Source organism: Neodiprion pinetum, chromosome 7, assembly GCF_021155775.2.
Source record: "Neodiprion pinetum isolate iyNeoPine1 chromosome 7, iyNeoPine1.2, whole genome shotgun sequence".
NCBI lineage: Eukaryota > Metazoa > Arthropoda > Insecta > Hymenoptera > Diprionidae > Neodiprion > Neodiprion pinetum.
This window is the reverse complement of record NC_060238.1, coordinates 20,246,612-20,263,156: the sequence shown is the minus strand read 5'-3', so window position 1 is coordinate 20,263,156 and position 16,545 is coordinate 20,246,612. Positions and strand designations below refer to the sequence as shown.

Below are 16,545 nucleotides of genomic sequence, written 5' to 3'. Positions count from 1 at the left end.
GTAAAAAAAATATTCGAAATCTTTTTGTTAGTGATTCGATTGAATTAGTTACGAAACGACGATTATTCTCGTCAGGTTTTTTTCTTTCACCAAACGAACCCTCTTACGATTGCCAAAAAAACAATACATTTTTTATACAACTTACAGGAAAAATTAAAGCTAACAAAATTGTCAAACAAGATTCAATATCTGTTGTAGGATTTGGGCTGAATTGAATCTGACCTAATTAGAAAACTGACGGGGGAAAAAAAAAGTTTCAATACGAAATCGTATTATTCATAGATTTCGTATTAATTAACCTACCAAAGAAGATTTTACATATTATTTTAATACAAAGATCACCTGCTGTATTATCCTAGAATAACTAGAGATAGAATGTTTACTATATTTATAACGTATGTTTAATAATAATTAAACTCAAAGATTAAATCTATTAAATTATGTAAATTACGTAAATTTTGAACTATCCGCAACCCGAATCCTTATACAAATCGAGATTATTATAAAACTTGTGCATTTATTGGTCAGTTCTTTCTACAAATATCTCCACATCGATTCAGAGTTACACAACCTTCGTATAAAAATTTCAGAAATTTTAACGATGATTATTATTTTAACGACTAACAGAACTTGAATTGAGCAGAAAAAATTTAGACAAATTGGGCTTATATTATAGTATTCAGAAATTCACGAAAAATGCAAGTCCAACGTTTTGACAGAGACGGTGATATGAAGTGTTGAAGAAGTTCGCTCGTTAAGCGTTTATATAATAATAATATTAATAATATTAATAAAAAATTGAGGCACAGCGGAAACTTTGAGGCAAATAAAAAATAAAATTTTGGTAAAGAGATTCACAGGACAACATTTCGTATATTTCCTGAAAAGAAATTTGCGTTATAATTTCTGTACATGTAAAATTTACCTATAGAAGTTACACACTGAGAAGAGAATTTATTTATTATCAACAAATGTATATTTGAATATGGCGAAATAAATGTTTCGTTACAGTTGTCAAATTTTAGCCGAGCCAAACATGATTTGTTAACTAATGAAAAATTTCTATCGATCGTTATTTGGATCAACTGAAATTTGATAATTATAAAAAAATATTTATCTCACCGTATTCAAATATGCATTTGTTAACAATAAGGGAGGGGTACAGCTTGGACAGTCTGAAATCTATATATATTTCCAAGAGTTTCATTATTTTTTTTTCAAAGAAAACGAAAACACTTGGAGCAATTTAAGTTCGAGGGTTTTGTTATTTATAGGTTCAAGAATATGTTAGAATTATTTCGTTTGGATTAATAACAAAATCGCGGCAACAAGAAATTTCATTTTGCGATCAAAAATTTGTTAAAAAAATTTCTACAAAAAAATTTTGGGACTGAGATTCAAAAATCTAGCCACGATCTCGAATCGGATAAACAAGCTTTAAAGATTGCGTCAGAATTTCAAGTCGATAGGATCAAAAATTGACCGAGAAATTTTCGCCAACGGATCGAAAACGTGGTCGTTCGCTACTTGTATGCGGCATGCCGCCATTTTGTTATTAATTTCGATGCAAAAATTCCACAATGTTCCCGAAACTATAAATAATAAAGTCCTCAAACTAAAGCTGCTCAAAGTGTTTTCATTTTCTTTAAAAAAAAAAAAAAAAGACTTCCCTAAAATAAACTTTTCTCAGTGTATTCTCGCCGTTTTACTATTTCGAACCCGTTCTTCCCTCTCCTTTTCCATTTTTAATTCATCGGTACGCACCGCGCGTCTTGGCTCGTGATTATAGGTGAAAATTAATTGAAGTTGATTTTCACCCTCCGTTGAAGGGAGATTGTAAGCTGAATACACGCTGCAGGGGCTTTGAGAGAGGATGATTTAACACATTAGCGAAATCGATTAGGCTCTTGAAGCGGTCGTTCAGTTGGCTCGAAACGGAGTCGTCTGTCATCGCGGGTCTGAAAAAAGCCAGAGAACAAAGGGGCTGGAGGGGGTGAGAAGAGGAAGAGGAAGAGGAAGAGGAAGAGGGAAAGAATCAACCACCCCGCACGCACGTTTATCGACAACTTCGCCTCATTATTATACCAACCTTGGGTATATTACGTGCAATATATTCGCGGTTGGTTATACTTGTAATGCGCGTGAGAGTGTCGAGGAAAAACCAATGGCGAATGAAATCCGAATCCATTTAGGGGGTGTCGTAAGAGGTCCTTGCGTCAGCTGTTACGAGCCTCTATTGTCTCAGGGCACTCGACGTAACGGGTGTTTCCGAAGCCCGCAGATTCGGTTTCATCCTCAACGTGTACGTACACTGAGAGAAATTTTTAGTTCCGCTAACTATTTTCATTTTTTACCACAATCGACAAAATATAGTAACACGCACACTTTAGGCTCTATCGGAAGTGTCATGGGAATTATATAATCGATTTCCGATTTATAGATATAAGTTTCAAAGCATTGAATTATGATAAATTAATCAAACTAAAAGTACGACTTTTGTTCAACCCTGTCATATACAACCTGATGTGTATAATTACGTACAAAATTTTCTTCCTTACTTTGAGTAAAAAAAAAATAATCTAAAACGAAAATTTTACCGTCTTCACAGTAATAATAATATTCGTTTTCATTGAATGAATGCAAGTTTTTCGTAACAGAAATTATCAGGGAAAAACGATTGTTACATCCAATCGAGAAAAGTTAAATACCATAAAGAAAGTGTGAGGCGAACAATTAATTTGTCGAAATGTTACTAGTTGATGATCAAGAGAGCAATAATTCTCGTCGGTTGGAAAACAGAAATAAACAACAAGTTTGGACGGTTGGTTTTTTTTGTAATTTCAAACGGAAGTTTGATATTCTAACGTCATAAAAATGAACAATAAAAACCCGCTAAAAGCAGGTTCTATTCAATTGGAATGGGACCCGAAATGAGCAATCCCTGCAGCAATTAATTAATCCCGTTAAAATACGTAACGACTACATGCCTCGGTGGAAAATTTCTACAACCTACTACAAATTCTTACAGAACTTGAAACATTGCGCATTATTCCGCAAAAAATTGTAAATATGCATATTTTTTCGTATGAAAAACTATGCATGCTTGCAATTCTTTACGAAAACAATTTTCACGAAATGTTCCAATTTCCTTCAAAAAATTCGTGTATAAACGTAGAAATCATTTTCACCAGGGGTACAAAGTTTGCGTTTTCACCAATTCGGGGTAGAGATGGTGGCCAAGAAAAAAAGAAAGGGTACGATACGTTAAAATATAACAGGTAGGCGTGCATATACCTGAAAAAATGAAATTTTCGAAAAATAAAAAGAACGGTGATGAAAAGATGAAAAAAAAAAAATAAAAAAAATAAAAAAAAAAATGGGAAATACGCGTGCTGTTTATTATAAACACGCATGTCGCGACTTTCCAAGGGTTCAAGGGCGGCAGAGAGAGAGAGAGAGAGGGGAACGAACGAATCGCGTGTGTTGGTATGCAGGACTGATGCAGGGTGGGTAGGCACAAGGGGTAGGCAGGCATCGGGTGGTAGTACGCTGTAATTGGTATGAAATCGTTGAGCAAACACATCGGACAAGACAGCCGGAGGGTTGTGGGCGGCCTGACGTGCCGTCGCCTTGGTTACCGACCGAGTTCCTCGCCGCGGGAGCAAAGCGGCAACCAGCGACGCACGAGCGGCATCCCCGTCGACGCTCGTTATTTGGACTACTGCGCCACCCTCCGCCCCCCCCCCCCCCCCCCTCCCCTCGCCTCCACCTCTTCACCCGACCCTATTCCCCCCTCTTCGCGCCATAGCCGCGCGCCGATTTGACGCAATGCTAGAAACGTTTGGGTATGTAGGTAAGGTAGGTACCTGTGTTGACTCTCTTTGGGATCTGGACACCCACGCGTGTCACATGTACGTACGGATGTGACGCGTGTAAAGTCAGTAGGGTGGCTCGCAGCTGTCCTGGATATCCTTCGAGTCCTGGAAATATGGGCAGGTATATATATATATATATAGATTGATGTTTTTTTTAATCCGCAACGAAAGAAAGGATCGATCGGATGTGGAACGTCTGAATCTGATGTCAGGGAAAGAGGAAGGAGACTTTTAAATAAATCGTTGATACGGTTGATCTTGGGTCCGTTTCGTGGTCGTAGATCATTCGAAAATGGAATCTTGTTTTTTTTTTCATCGATTTTGATTGGTGTTCAATTGAATCGAAAACCGCGGGACCGAACGAAGTTCTGAGTAGAAAAATGCCTCGTTGTTTCTGAAAAAAAATCATTCAAAATTCGTTCATCGTTCCCGAGATATAGTTGGACGATAAATTCATCAGACGCAACACAAGCACCACACTGAGAATGGTTAGAGATGATTTTTTTAACAACTCAAAACGTCGATATCCAATCGAAACTCTAAACGTTTCATTCTCGGTTTGTAGATTATAATAACAAGCTTTGTATTCGCTTTCTTCTTGAAAAAAATATATTCAAAAGTATTAACACGTACTATAGATCTTCCGGTTCACAGATACAGAAGTGATTCTCATTTTGAACCCATAACTAAAAGCATATTTTTCGATTATCGTATCGAATGAAAATAACACCGATCAACAAGAATTTTTTGTCTGTGTTTTGATTTCTTTCAACATGCTGTTTTATTTGCCGTTTGTACAAAAAAAAAATCAACCAAAAACTTTGAAACTATTATTCGATCTAAACAATCAAAACTCAATTAATTCGAATATAAACTCGATAAAAAAAATGTTTCCGTCATCCCGTATAATTGACGACCGTATTTACACCCACCAATCTCGACTAAAAATTTTTAAAAATCGCCAGCGTGAAAAACCCTCGCGCCAATGCCTGCTGAAATAAAAACCATGCACGTACATGGTATTATATGGTATACCTACACATATCGCGAGTGTTTTTGCCTGATTGAATTTACATAAGGAAATCCGCGTTAAATCCCATCGAAGGCGCGTCGATTTTGGCGGCGGAGGGGGGAGGATTTAATGCTCGTATGTGCGCATACATATTATATTGTATACCCATTCCGAACGAGAGGAGCGACGAACCCCTGGCGTATAATTCAGGGTGGTGGTCGAAGGTTGGTAAGCGTGGATGGTCCTACGGTGCGGTTGTATAATGCACTATAATATCAGGGGTTTATGTACAACCTCACACTTGCACCTCGCGCCCGAGTGTTGCCGCAACGCACGCCGTCGTTTCAAGTGTTTATTTTATTTTATGGGCTGACGGCTCTGCGCCCATCAGGTATTACCGATATCCGAACCCATTCTCGTTACCGTTCCACAGAATTACTACGAATTACTTAGAGAACCAACACGGTCCTCTATCCCTCCTCCCGGATCTCCATCTGTTAACACACGCGATTCGATAAACCATTTGTGTGCACTCTGTATTATACTGTATACGACGCATACATGCAGCGTCGTTGATGGCTCAACTTATAGCCTTGGTAAACATCGATATATACATACATACATACATATATATATATATATATATATATATATATATATATATATATAGACACATTCTTCACTGTTTTCTCTATTCTATTTATAGCCGTCCTTCTCTCTCATTTTTGTACCATTCAATTTCAATTCCTTCTTTCGTAACTTCTTCTTTTCTTTTTCTGGCATCTACCTAATTCTGTTTTCTAAATTGAAGAAAAAAAGGAAAAATTCTTTGCAAGAAAAAGAACGAGAGTTAAATGCGTGGAATACAGATGAGAAATTCACGTGTCATTTTAGCCCCCTCACACTCATTGTTAGACATATAGTTAGACGTATAGTATAGCTAGTCATGGTCAAATTCTTCACTTTTTTCTCTAGTCTGTTTATAGCCTTCCTTCTCTCTCATTTTTGTACCATTCAATTTCAATTCCTTCTTTCGTAACTTCTTCTTTTCTTTTTCCTGGCATCTACCTAATTCTGTTTTCTAAATTGAAGAAAAAAAGAAAAAATTCCTGTATTCAGATGTTCAGAAGCTTCTTCAAACGGGGTCCAGAGCCTAGGATTTTTAATTCATTATACATCTGATCGAAGTAGCAAATATAGTAATAAATTAAAAAAAATTTCTGTCCAGTATTTAAATCACACAACCTGAGTAATTTAAAACTTTGAGAAATCACCAAGGCAATGAATCCGTAGTTGGTTAGGAATAGGTTCGGGTTTGGTTTCTCGAGTTTTGCAAAACGATGAAAAGAAAGAAAGTAAGAGAGAGAGAGAGGAAAAAAAACACACACACACACAAATAAAACAAAACCGAGAACAAGAAAATGTTCAGCGTGGGTAATTGATTAGGTGTACTCGACGTGTGGAGTACCTATACATACATATCTAAAATAAAACGGCACGGACAAAAGTTTGAAGAATTTTTTCACGGCTGTACACATATACAGGGACCGAGTCTCATTATTTTCTCGGCCCAGCCGTTCACGGCTTACGCCAGAAGTGTGGACGTGTGGGTGAAAAGCTTAGGTGTGTCTTAACGCTGGACTCTTTCGCAACGACGAGAATGCGGACCGTGTAAGCTCCGAGCAATATAAAGGCTTGAAACCTTTCAGGTTTCATATTTTTACGAGCGACCAGCGCGAAAGGCAACAAAACTTGACTTCGTGCCACGGGAATCGCCCTCCTCCTCTTCATCTCCTTCTCCGCCATCTCCTTGTTTTCACAATAGCGACGCGACGTTTTTACGCGCAATAGTGTAACATTGAGCTGCAGTGCAAAAGGTGCGCGCGCACAGGCTCACAGTGTCGCAAAATGGACAAAAGTCCGGACGGGGCTTAATTCATAACGGATTTAAACGATATCAAATTTGAAGTAGGTACTTGGCAGGGAATATGATGTAACATTTTTAATTTCCCTTTCGTTCCGCGTTACCGAAACTGTGCGCAACAGGATCTGTTGAAACTTAATGTTGAAGAAGTTGAAACCTGATTGACCAAAATTTTACAACCGACGGTTGAAGATTTATAAATAAATCAATACTAATTCCACGTAATTCATAAATTCTTGAATTCATATAACCTGGGTCATAGACCCGAATCACGCAAAACCAAAGCCTGCGATATCTAACCTGTCAATATCCAGTCTCTCGATATAAGGTCTCACTTATGTTAGCCTATCCCGTGACTCTCAGAATTATAAAACTTTTTATGGTATCAAAAATACTTTCTGCTAATAGCAGGCCTACAATAACCTAACCCACAAAACTTAGACCTGCAACACTGACTCAATACGTAGTTATATAAATCGTATCCTCTGATCACATGTTATTTCACACGACGAACTCTTACACTATTTTTATGGATTAAACATACAACTATTAAAAATCGCACTGGAATAAGTTAGCAGACTCCCGACCAAGTACTTTAAATTTTATTTTCTTCAAATCCTTTAAGAATCAAGTCGCGGCCGGACTTTCGTCCATTTTGCCACACTGTGAGGCTCCCGTATGGCCGATTATTATTTATATTACCGCGACGTGTTTCATCCCAGAAACGCGTTTCATTACATTCTTTGATGTGTACAACGTTATTACGATTTTTCATATTTACCCAAATTCTGCCGAAGTAGACGCATTTGTCAACGGCTTACGGCCATGGCTGTTATTACTTCAACCAGGATTATCTCTGCGCTCTGACCCGTTTCCCCGAATGCTACGTATTAAGTATAACCTGCATTATCCGATTATTTGGACACAACGTATGTCGTGATACGCATTTTTTCTCATTCCTTCCTTCGCGTTACAACTGCTGCACATGTCGATTTCGGAGTCGATCGAAATCAGTACTCGGAGTGCAATTTTTAACCCTCAGATCATGAAAACTAGGCGCGGTGCCTTGTTTTAGAAAGAGATAGACATGCGTAGTCAAAATCTTTATCGATATTAAAGTTAGTAGCGTTATCGTAACGAAACATCCCGGAAAGAAGACTATTTTCTTATTTTTACAGTGACATTCAACGAACTAAGATTTCAAAATACGATCAGGTTTTTTTTTTTTTTTTATCACAGTTTACCGAATTTCAAACAATTCCAAAATCGCGAAACGACGGTTTTCCCTGAGCATGAATCGTTACTACAACTTCAACACGGTAATTTTTGGATGTCTAATTTTAACACCGAGGAATACTAGAAACTGCACTTCGGATGTTGTAAAGGAAAAAATGGTGCTCGTTAATAATTATTAACACTGTTATGAGCGTAGACTATAAATTGACACCCGGTGGTTACGAACGGTTGGTTTTAGTGTAAATTGCGGTACAAACTGTTTATTGTTATTGCACTGTCTCTACACCGCGATACGTTTCTTTCCGCACCAGCAGAGAGTGTTTTTTAGTTAGATTTAGTTAGAGGATTAGTTAGTTTTGACTGGGATAATTCAGGGTTACAGGCTTACTCGACGCTTGTGTTGTTCCATTGCTTTATGGGATTACAAGTACCTGGGACGGCTAAAACTAGGCTTATGTTTAAGAATTTTTCTCGTCTATGAAACTGAACGTTATTCGACAACCGTTGTACATATTTTAAAGTATGAAATTTTATCTCTACTTTGTGAAAAATTTGGTTGATAAATCTCAAACGGTACAAAAGTTACAGTCACTTTCCTGAGACGTGTTTTTGTTGATGACGTTTGCTGTACCAGACGTGCCTCCGCCGTTCTTTGTCTGAAAAAAAAAAGAAACATTTCTTACAGTAGACGGATAAAACTAGCACTTATAGAAACGGAATTTAAAATTTCAATTTTCTCCGATCATGGCAGTCTCTGAAATAAAACAAGTGATTTTTTGCCGGAAAATTGTTTAATGCTTATGATAGACAACGAAAAAAAAAAAAAAAAAAGAAAACCTACGCCAGGTATCGAAAAAACGGCTCGACAATTACTAGATTATTGTGTGAAACATGACCGTGCAAAACTAGATCCCGATCGGTCCAAAAATCGCGGAGATATTTCTGGCACGGATTTTAAAAACGCGTTTAAAGTTTTCAGTTCAGTTTACAACTGACGATGAAACTACCGGTTTATTTCAAACTCACGTGAAATCGTCGATTCCTGGGTCATATATGACGGATCTTTCCGAGACGTCGATTCCACCGTCAGATCTTTTTTATGCTGTGTCGATCTCATTCTTCCTTCTTATTTTCTATATAAAATTTCCAGGGAAGACACTCAAAGGATAGTGCTTTCGAATGAGCACCTTTTTTAAAAATCGAATTTTTTTTTTCTACCAACCAGGTGAACGGAACTCCTAAAACTAAAGTAAATTCGAATTATAAACAAGTACCGCGGTTGGCCACCAGGCGGCGACTGACACTTGTTTCTCCCGCAACAAATAGCGCTCAACGATGTAACAAATCTGACGAAGCGGCACACCTGAATTACTCAAAATTTCAATCAAGTGTACGTGTTCACCCGTGGATCATCGTGTGGCCTCGAATTAGGCTCGTTGTTGCGAGTTTGTAAGTGTAACAAGCTGCAACAATGTATCAAAAGTTGAAGATGCAACTGAAACATCATATACATTGACACGAAAGTTAATGCGAATTTCTTAACTTCGAATACGTCGCCTGTGTAACCTCTTGCAAAAAGTTGATAAAGTAATTATTGACACTAGTTACACAGCCAAGTGTCAATTTCCCATTCCGATCACAAAAACTCGGTCGAGTGCCAACGTACAATGTTACGATTTAGTATCCATTGGATTCGGTGTTAATCGCAAACCATTTTAGCACCGCGTGTAGTTCCAAGAAGTCGATTAAACTCCGTTTGTGATGTTGATAGGCAGCGTAAAAAGCTTGGTATTCGAACCGGTGTTTACTATTAAACACGAAGCTTTTGCCACTGCTGATGAAAACCACAAACGGGGTTACTTGACTTCTTGGGACTACGTGGGGTGTTGCAATTTTGCGACTTTGTAGCGACTTGCAAGTTTATAAAAAAAAAAAGAAAAGAAAAGAATTACACATACCGCCTTGCGTTATTAAAATTTACCGAATTTCAGACCCTATGAATAACTTCAGCCTCACAAATGTCCGCAACCAAACCGAGAAAGGGACGAAGAGCGGACCTGAAGTCAGTCCACTCGCAAATCAGTCAGTCAGTCAGTCAGTCGGAATAAAATAAGTCGCGTGACCCGAACCGAGGGTAAAACGAGTCCCATAATGATCTATCGGGGGATGATTTTCGGCGTAGTTTGTCGTTTGTTTCTCTCCCATTCATCGTCAGTGAGAAGCGAGTAATTACGGTATAGAAAAGAAAGCGTGGATCCCTTACGCGCATCGACAAACAACGTATTCGGCATTACCGCGCAGCCATTATTATACTTGACAACTGATCGCACAATTTCACAGGATCCTGCGGCGTGTCACGAGCCGAAGAATTTAACAAGGGGAAACGAGGCTGTTAAAACAGCTTTTGCCCGCACCTTGCCTATGTTCCCTCGGTATAATAGTCCTCCGTCTCTCCTTCCATCTTTCTCTCTCTTTTTCCCTTTCCTACGTCCTCTGACTTGACTAGTCAAACGCCTATTTTATCCTCCCCCCCATTAAGACGCGACTGTTCTCCGATTGTTATACTGGTCACGTGTCCCACCCGCTGAGCCGCACGCGTTTGCCAAACTTTTGCCCATGGTATACATATATATATATATATATACACACACACACTTTTTCCCCCCATGGAGCGAAATAATTGCCTTCGTCGAACAATTAGTTGAGCTCTTGTTTTTTTTTTTTCTTTTTTTTATATTCGTTATTCGTTATTCTTCTTAGTTTTAATTGATCGATATTATATTCCTTTGTATTTATCGTCGTGCGTGATAATTTTTTGATATTTTATAACACGTACAGGGTAACATTTCGTCATTAATTAGTTTCACCATTCTGAGTGAAATTTTGCTTCAAACTGCACGTCGACTTGAGACATGTTTTGCTTTGGTATCCAAAAATCCGGTGCAGATATTGTTTCATTCAAATTGAGTGTTTTGATAAAGTGGAAAATATGCATTCTCTGCGCTAAACGAAAAAACAAACAAAGAATTGCAACAGCTCGTTTGACTGATTCGAGTTTAAAAAGTGATAAAAACAATACAAAAAAAAAATAAAAAAATTTCACTCAATCCAAAGGAGTTGAGAACACGGGGGAAGAAAGTCCTGAGTTACAGTTCTTTTGTCTCGAACGCAGTTCCGGCAACGAGTGAAATTGAAAGCTCCTTTCGTTCCTGTCGCGTCAGAATGTCTCTTGAGGAAAATCCTTCGGCGGTTAAACGCAGAGGATTCCCAAGGGTCAGGTAGCCGCGGTTCTAAAGCTGGTAGGTAGATGATTTTCTTGACGGGTGGTTAAACGGCTTTGGATTACCATGGACGAATGAGCGTTAAGCGTGGCAAACACCAGCGTCAGGGTGTCTCCGCAATTAAACAGCTGATTACCTTATACAGCTTTTCGGCCAAAACGTCACCAGGGAATTTCCCGCTTTCTGTCCTTCGTCACTCCGTCAGTTACTCCAAGTGACCCGGATTTAAGCCCTATTACGGTAAGTCTGACGGAGAGACGTTCACGTGCGATTAGAATCGCGTAAATCTTTGTGGTGATTGTTGATTTTAAAAGAAGAAATTTAACCCTGCGCGAAATGCCATGTAAAATTCGCATTAGACGAAGATTCAAGAAGCGGATTTTCCGATTCTTATACGAATTTATCAGTTTCTAATCTATTTTTATCTCGTGGCATTTTTTAGCAAAAACACTCTCTGCATCCACAAGCCTTTTTCACGTGAATTGAAACGAAACATCTACATATAATATTCGTATCGTATAAAATGGGGGGAATTAATTGATTATTATCAATGAATGAAGAAGGAAAAACTTCAGAGGAAAATATGATGTATTTTCATTTTGTATAACGTGTCGTGTGTGCGTGTGTACGTGGTAGTCTTTTTTTTTTTTTTTTTATATGTCTGGGGCTTTACCGTGCAGCGCTGTAGTTTTACAATATATACAGAGCTTAAATTATATTTATATAATATATATTAATCATATATATTATATATAATATATGTATACAATAATTCGTATCAACATTACATAACGAATATTTCGCACTCGTAAATATGTGTGTATATGATACATAATTATTCATTTGTTTATTTATTCAATCAATTTTTATATTAATAATATGTCATATGTATATATTTATAAATAAATACGTTACGCGTATATTATATAACACATGCAATGCGTGTTTGTTATTCATTTCGCCCGTGTAACATAAAGTTGAAAACATGAAATTAACATTTTCGAATACAAAATTTGAAAAAATCCCAAGTTCAATACAATCGAGCGTCACTTTTTTATTTTGAAACGTTGTCATTATTTTCTTTACTTCCGCTGTACGTACATTTCTTCTTCTTTTCTTTTTTTAATACTCAAATCAAAAATCAAAATATGTTTAACGTTGCTTTTAAACTTGCCATTTCATTATACGAACACGCTTATTTATATATCTATACAAATACACATACGCGCAAAGGACGTGTGACATAACTAAGTAATTTATTTACACGACGAACGCTAAAGTTAAATCATACAAACAAAGATATGTAATTACCAGACAAATAATGTTCTGTATAATTCTCGCTGTTATTAATGTTGTTACATAATTATTGTTATCATTGTTATTAAGTCATACTACGTTAATATTATTTTTATCATAATTATTATCGTGATCATTATTGGTATTATATTAAAATACTTCATAACAATATCGTTATTATACCTACGTATATATATATATATATATATATATATATATATATATATATAATATGTTTATATATTTTACACGTATTTATATGATAGAGAATCGTGTGCCTTTGAGATACGCTATTTACATTATATATTATTACACGTATTACAAGTTTTTTCACCAGGGTGAATTTTTTCTCTTCTCTATTTTCTTTAAATTTCAACCTTTACAATGCATGTACGTACGCACACACATTGCATAATGGTATAATCAAGTAAAATTAATTGAATACAACGATCTAGCCGTCATAATTGTACGGGTGAATAAATGGGCGCATATATCTTTGGTCGGTTGGCACGAGCACCGGTCAGTCTTCGGGTCTATATAATTCAAGATATACACACACTTTCTAACGCGTAATACATATTATATTTATTTCAACATTATCAGCTATATTAGATAATATACATAAATCATTTACACTCATCCTGAATTAATTCGTTCATTCGTCAATTTATTCCTTACAATATACATATATATATATATATATTAAACTGTTTCGAACTACGTATTATAACCAGTTACGTTATACTCACACGCATATTATCTGTTTTAGATTTTATGTATGTATAATATTTACAATACCGTTATCAGTATTCTGAAATCAACACTTAACAAGTCTGTATTGAAGTATACGTATAACTTAGGGCCATAACGGCGACCAGATACTCGTTTCGACTTTGTTGACATTAATTTTGTATTTATAATATCTAGGTACCTAACAATGTCATCGCATCGTCTATATATATGTAATGTATCATATTTACACGCGCAGCGATAATTTGCGAGACGCGATGCGTTCGTTTAAAAAAAAAAAAAAATTTTTTTTATTCAATTAAAGTTAATTTCGCGATATCGTCGACGATTGTTTCAATCGGAGCTCACCATTCTCGACGAAGGTAAATAAAATATAAATTTCAACACGGCGACGACACGGCGTGTATAATAAAAAAAATACCGATAAAACTCGCGACCAGCACGAGCTGTCATTCATGGTTCTCGTCTCGACCGACAGGATGGATCCGACACCTGTCATTTGATCCAACGATTGCGATCGTCGTCAAAGTTCCGGGATTACGGATCGAGGATGAGTTACGGCTCGCTAAGTCGGCCCTTGGAGCGAACGTCAGTGAACAAACTGGTGGTGAACCTCGTGGTGATGCTGATGAGAGTTCAGCGGCGGGGTTCCGTTTGCCGTAGAAACGGTGTGGGCCGACTGTCCAGGACTGTACTGCTGGGTGTCGACAATGACGCTGGTGTACCCAGCCGGAGGAGCGTCGAGGTGCTCGAGCGAGTGGTGATGGTGGTGATGGTGGTGGTGCTGGGGGTGGTGATGCGCCTGGGGGTGAAGGTGAGGGTGAGGGTGGGGGTGGGGGTGGGGGTGGGATTGCCGGGGGTTGTGATGGGCAGGGTGGACCGGATAGGAGGTGTTTTCCTGGTGGGCGAGGCTCGTCGTCGTCGTCGCCGTCGCGTAGCTGCTGTTGTTGTTGTTGTTGTTGTTGTTGAAACCGCAACTCGGAAACATTACGCTACCGTCGGCGAGGCTGGCCGACGAGGAGGAGGAATCGAGGAGGTGGTGTTGGCCTGGATAACCGGTCGGAAGTGAGTGGAGACCCAACGGACTCGGCAGGTGAACGTCGGAGGCATCCGAACTACCGCAGGAACTCGATGAGGCTGAAAATGGCCTCTGTTGTTGCTGTTGGTGGTTCTGTTGCGGACTGTGTTGCTGCTGTTGGATCGTTGTTGGTACCGTGTGATGGATCAGATGCGAGTGAGCCTGCGATTGTTGCTGTTGATGCTGCTGCTGTTGTTGCATCGATGGCATCACTTCGTGATGCATTCCTGAGTGGACAATGCGAAGGGGATGAGTAAATGATGGGCGGGATGGTGTTGTTTTTCGATGAGGAGTACTTTTCGACTATCTTAATCTCATCGAGTCTGATACTGTGTAGCAGATTTAAGTGATAACCAAGCAACGTGGATATAATATGTCTCGATATGGGATTTTCAAAGCATTAAACTTTTGTGGCTATTTACTGTTAACACTAGAACTGCCGAGGTAAAATGTAACATGAAGTAGGAATGTTAAAATGAAATTGAAAAATCAGTCATTTTGACTGGTCTCGTAGTTCTAGTGTTAAAGATACATTATACATTGATACAAAGTTTGAGAGAATAGTGGTTCAATAAGTCACCAGAATGGCGCTGATAAGCAATAAGAGTTCAATCTGAACCTGACCGTTATAGATCAAGTGAAGTATGTCAAAGGGAAGTAGCAAGATATGCGAATAGTTGTAATGACTAGATTAGTTGATAAAAGTGTTCTGAATGCATGGTCCATTGCTAACGTAGTGAAATGAAAATATACTCAATACATAACCTAAAAATTTACGACAAAATGTTATCATCATACCTAATCCTAAATTTCAATTTTTTCAACGATAGATTTAACAAATGGTATGAATAACTTTGTTTAATTGGGACTTGAAAATGTCATTTAGTAAGTTTCCTTGAAAACAACGCCTTCGCAAAGCGGATATCTATTTTTCGGTAAGGTAAGGTAAGAAGAATTGTCTGAATGCGATTTGAGCACCTCTTACGAAAAAAAGTGAAATTTTCGCTATAAAGTATAAAAAAAAGAAAACTGGCGATGCTAACCTATAAACCTCCGTGCTATAAGCATACTTCCTAGATTCGTAAAATACGCGTTTGAAGTGAGCGAAAACTTGTGAAAACCGAGTAGTTAATTGCTTTAACATTAAATCCGAGGAAAAGATGGCAGACGGCGAATCGCAAGATCATATGAGGATAGGGGAGAGAGCGTTATACGGACCAACGCCGCAAGAGGCGCTCAAATCGCATCTTGACAATTCCTCTCACGTAGCCTGAAAAACTGGACCAAGTTTTGAGCCGAGCGCTGGTAGAGTGTCGTCTTCTTCTCACTACCCCGTGATGTACTCTAGCTTACAAACACTTTTTACAGACGGACATAGTCCTCCTTGTCCTCTACCCTCGATACGTTACATTAACATCTCACCTCCATACTGGTAGAACAATTCCGTTGGATAGTACGATCCCTCGGCGTGATTGTTGCCGCTGTTATTCCCCTGCGGCCCGTAAGCCGTCGTGAGATAATGAGTGTGTCCGGTTGCTTGTCCCGGGACAAATTCGGCACCGGAATAGCCGGAACTGTCGCCATAGTCGGTGTCCGGTGGTTCGTTGACTCTTCCGGTGCGATACGGCGGGCTTGGACTCTGCTCAAGGTCAATGTCGGTGGCCGAAGTCGGTGCCGAGGTCGGTGTGCCGGGTAAAACGGTCGTTGCAGAGGACAGAGCGCCCGGCAAAACCGTCGTGGCCGTCGATAGGGAGCCTGGTAGAACTGTCGTCACTGGTGGACAGGAAGAAGTTCCAGCGGAGAGCTTCTGCTCCGAGTTTAGGACCAGATCCGAAGCCTCCTGCTCCGAGAGGACGTAGTTTACCGAGACTATACAGTGCGGCCTTGAACTTCTTGAATTGTGAACGATGGTAACGTAACTTTGCATCCAAACCCAACCACCGGATCGTGTCAAGAATCTGTAGTACTTCGTCGTTACTTGGCCTCTGTACAAAACTGTTCGAAAGCAGCGATCAACGAGGGGTGTAGAATTTTTTTGGAGTAGGTCATTGCGCGTTCATCCAATTGGAGCAGCGCTTTTACCTCGACTTCGT

General features: G+C 38.7%; 1 protein-coding gene across 8 annotated transcripts in view; it reads right to left on the bottom strand.

Moving 5' to 3' along the window:
* Positions 1-12,826: 12,826 nt before the first annotated feature.
* sim (single-minded) overlaps positions 12,827-16,545 on the bottom strand; it is a 61,059-nt gene continuing 57,340 nt past the window's right edge. For 7 of the 8 annotated variants that reach the window (XM_069137771.1, XM_069137775.1, XM_069137770.1 and 4 more), the window contains 2 exons: positions 15,875-16,447; positions 12,827-14,679 (listed from right to left, as the gene is read on the bottom strand). In XM_069137771.1, the coding sequence (XP_068993872.1) occupies positions 13,964-14,679; positions 15,875-16,447 (1,289 nt within the window). In that variant the 3' untranslated portion in view covers positions 12,827-13,963. The remainder of the gene's footprint in view (positions 14,680-15,874; positions 16,448-16,545) is intronic. The other variant, XM_069137772.1, reaches the window with a different exon arrangement.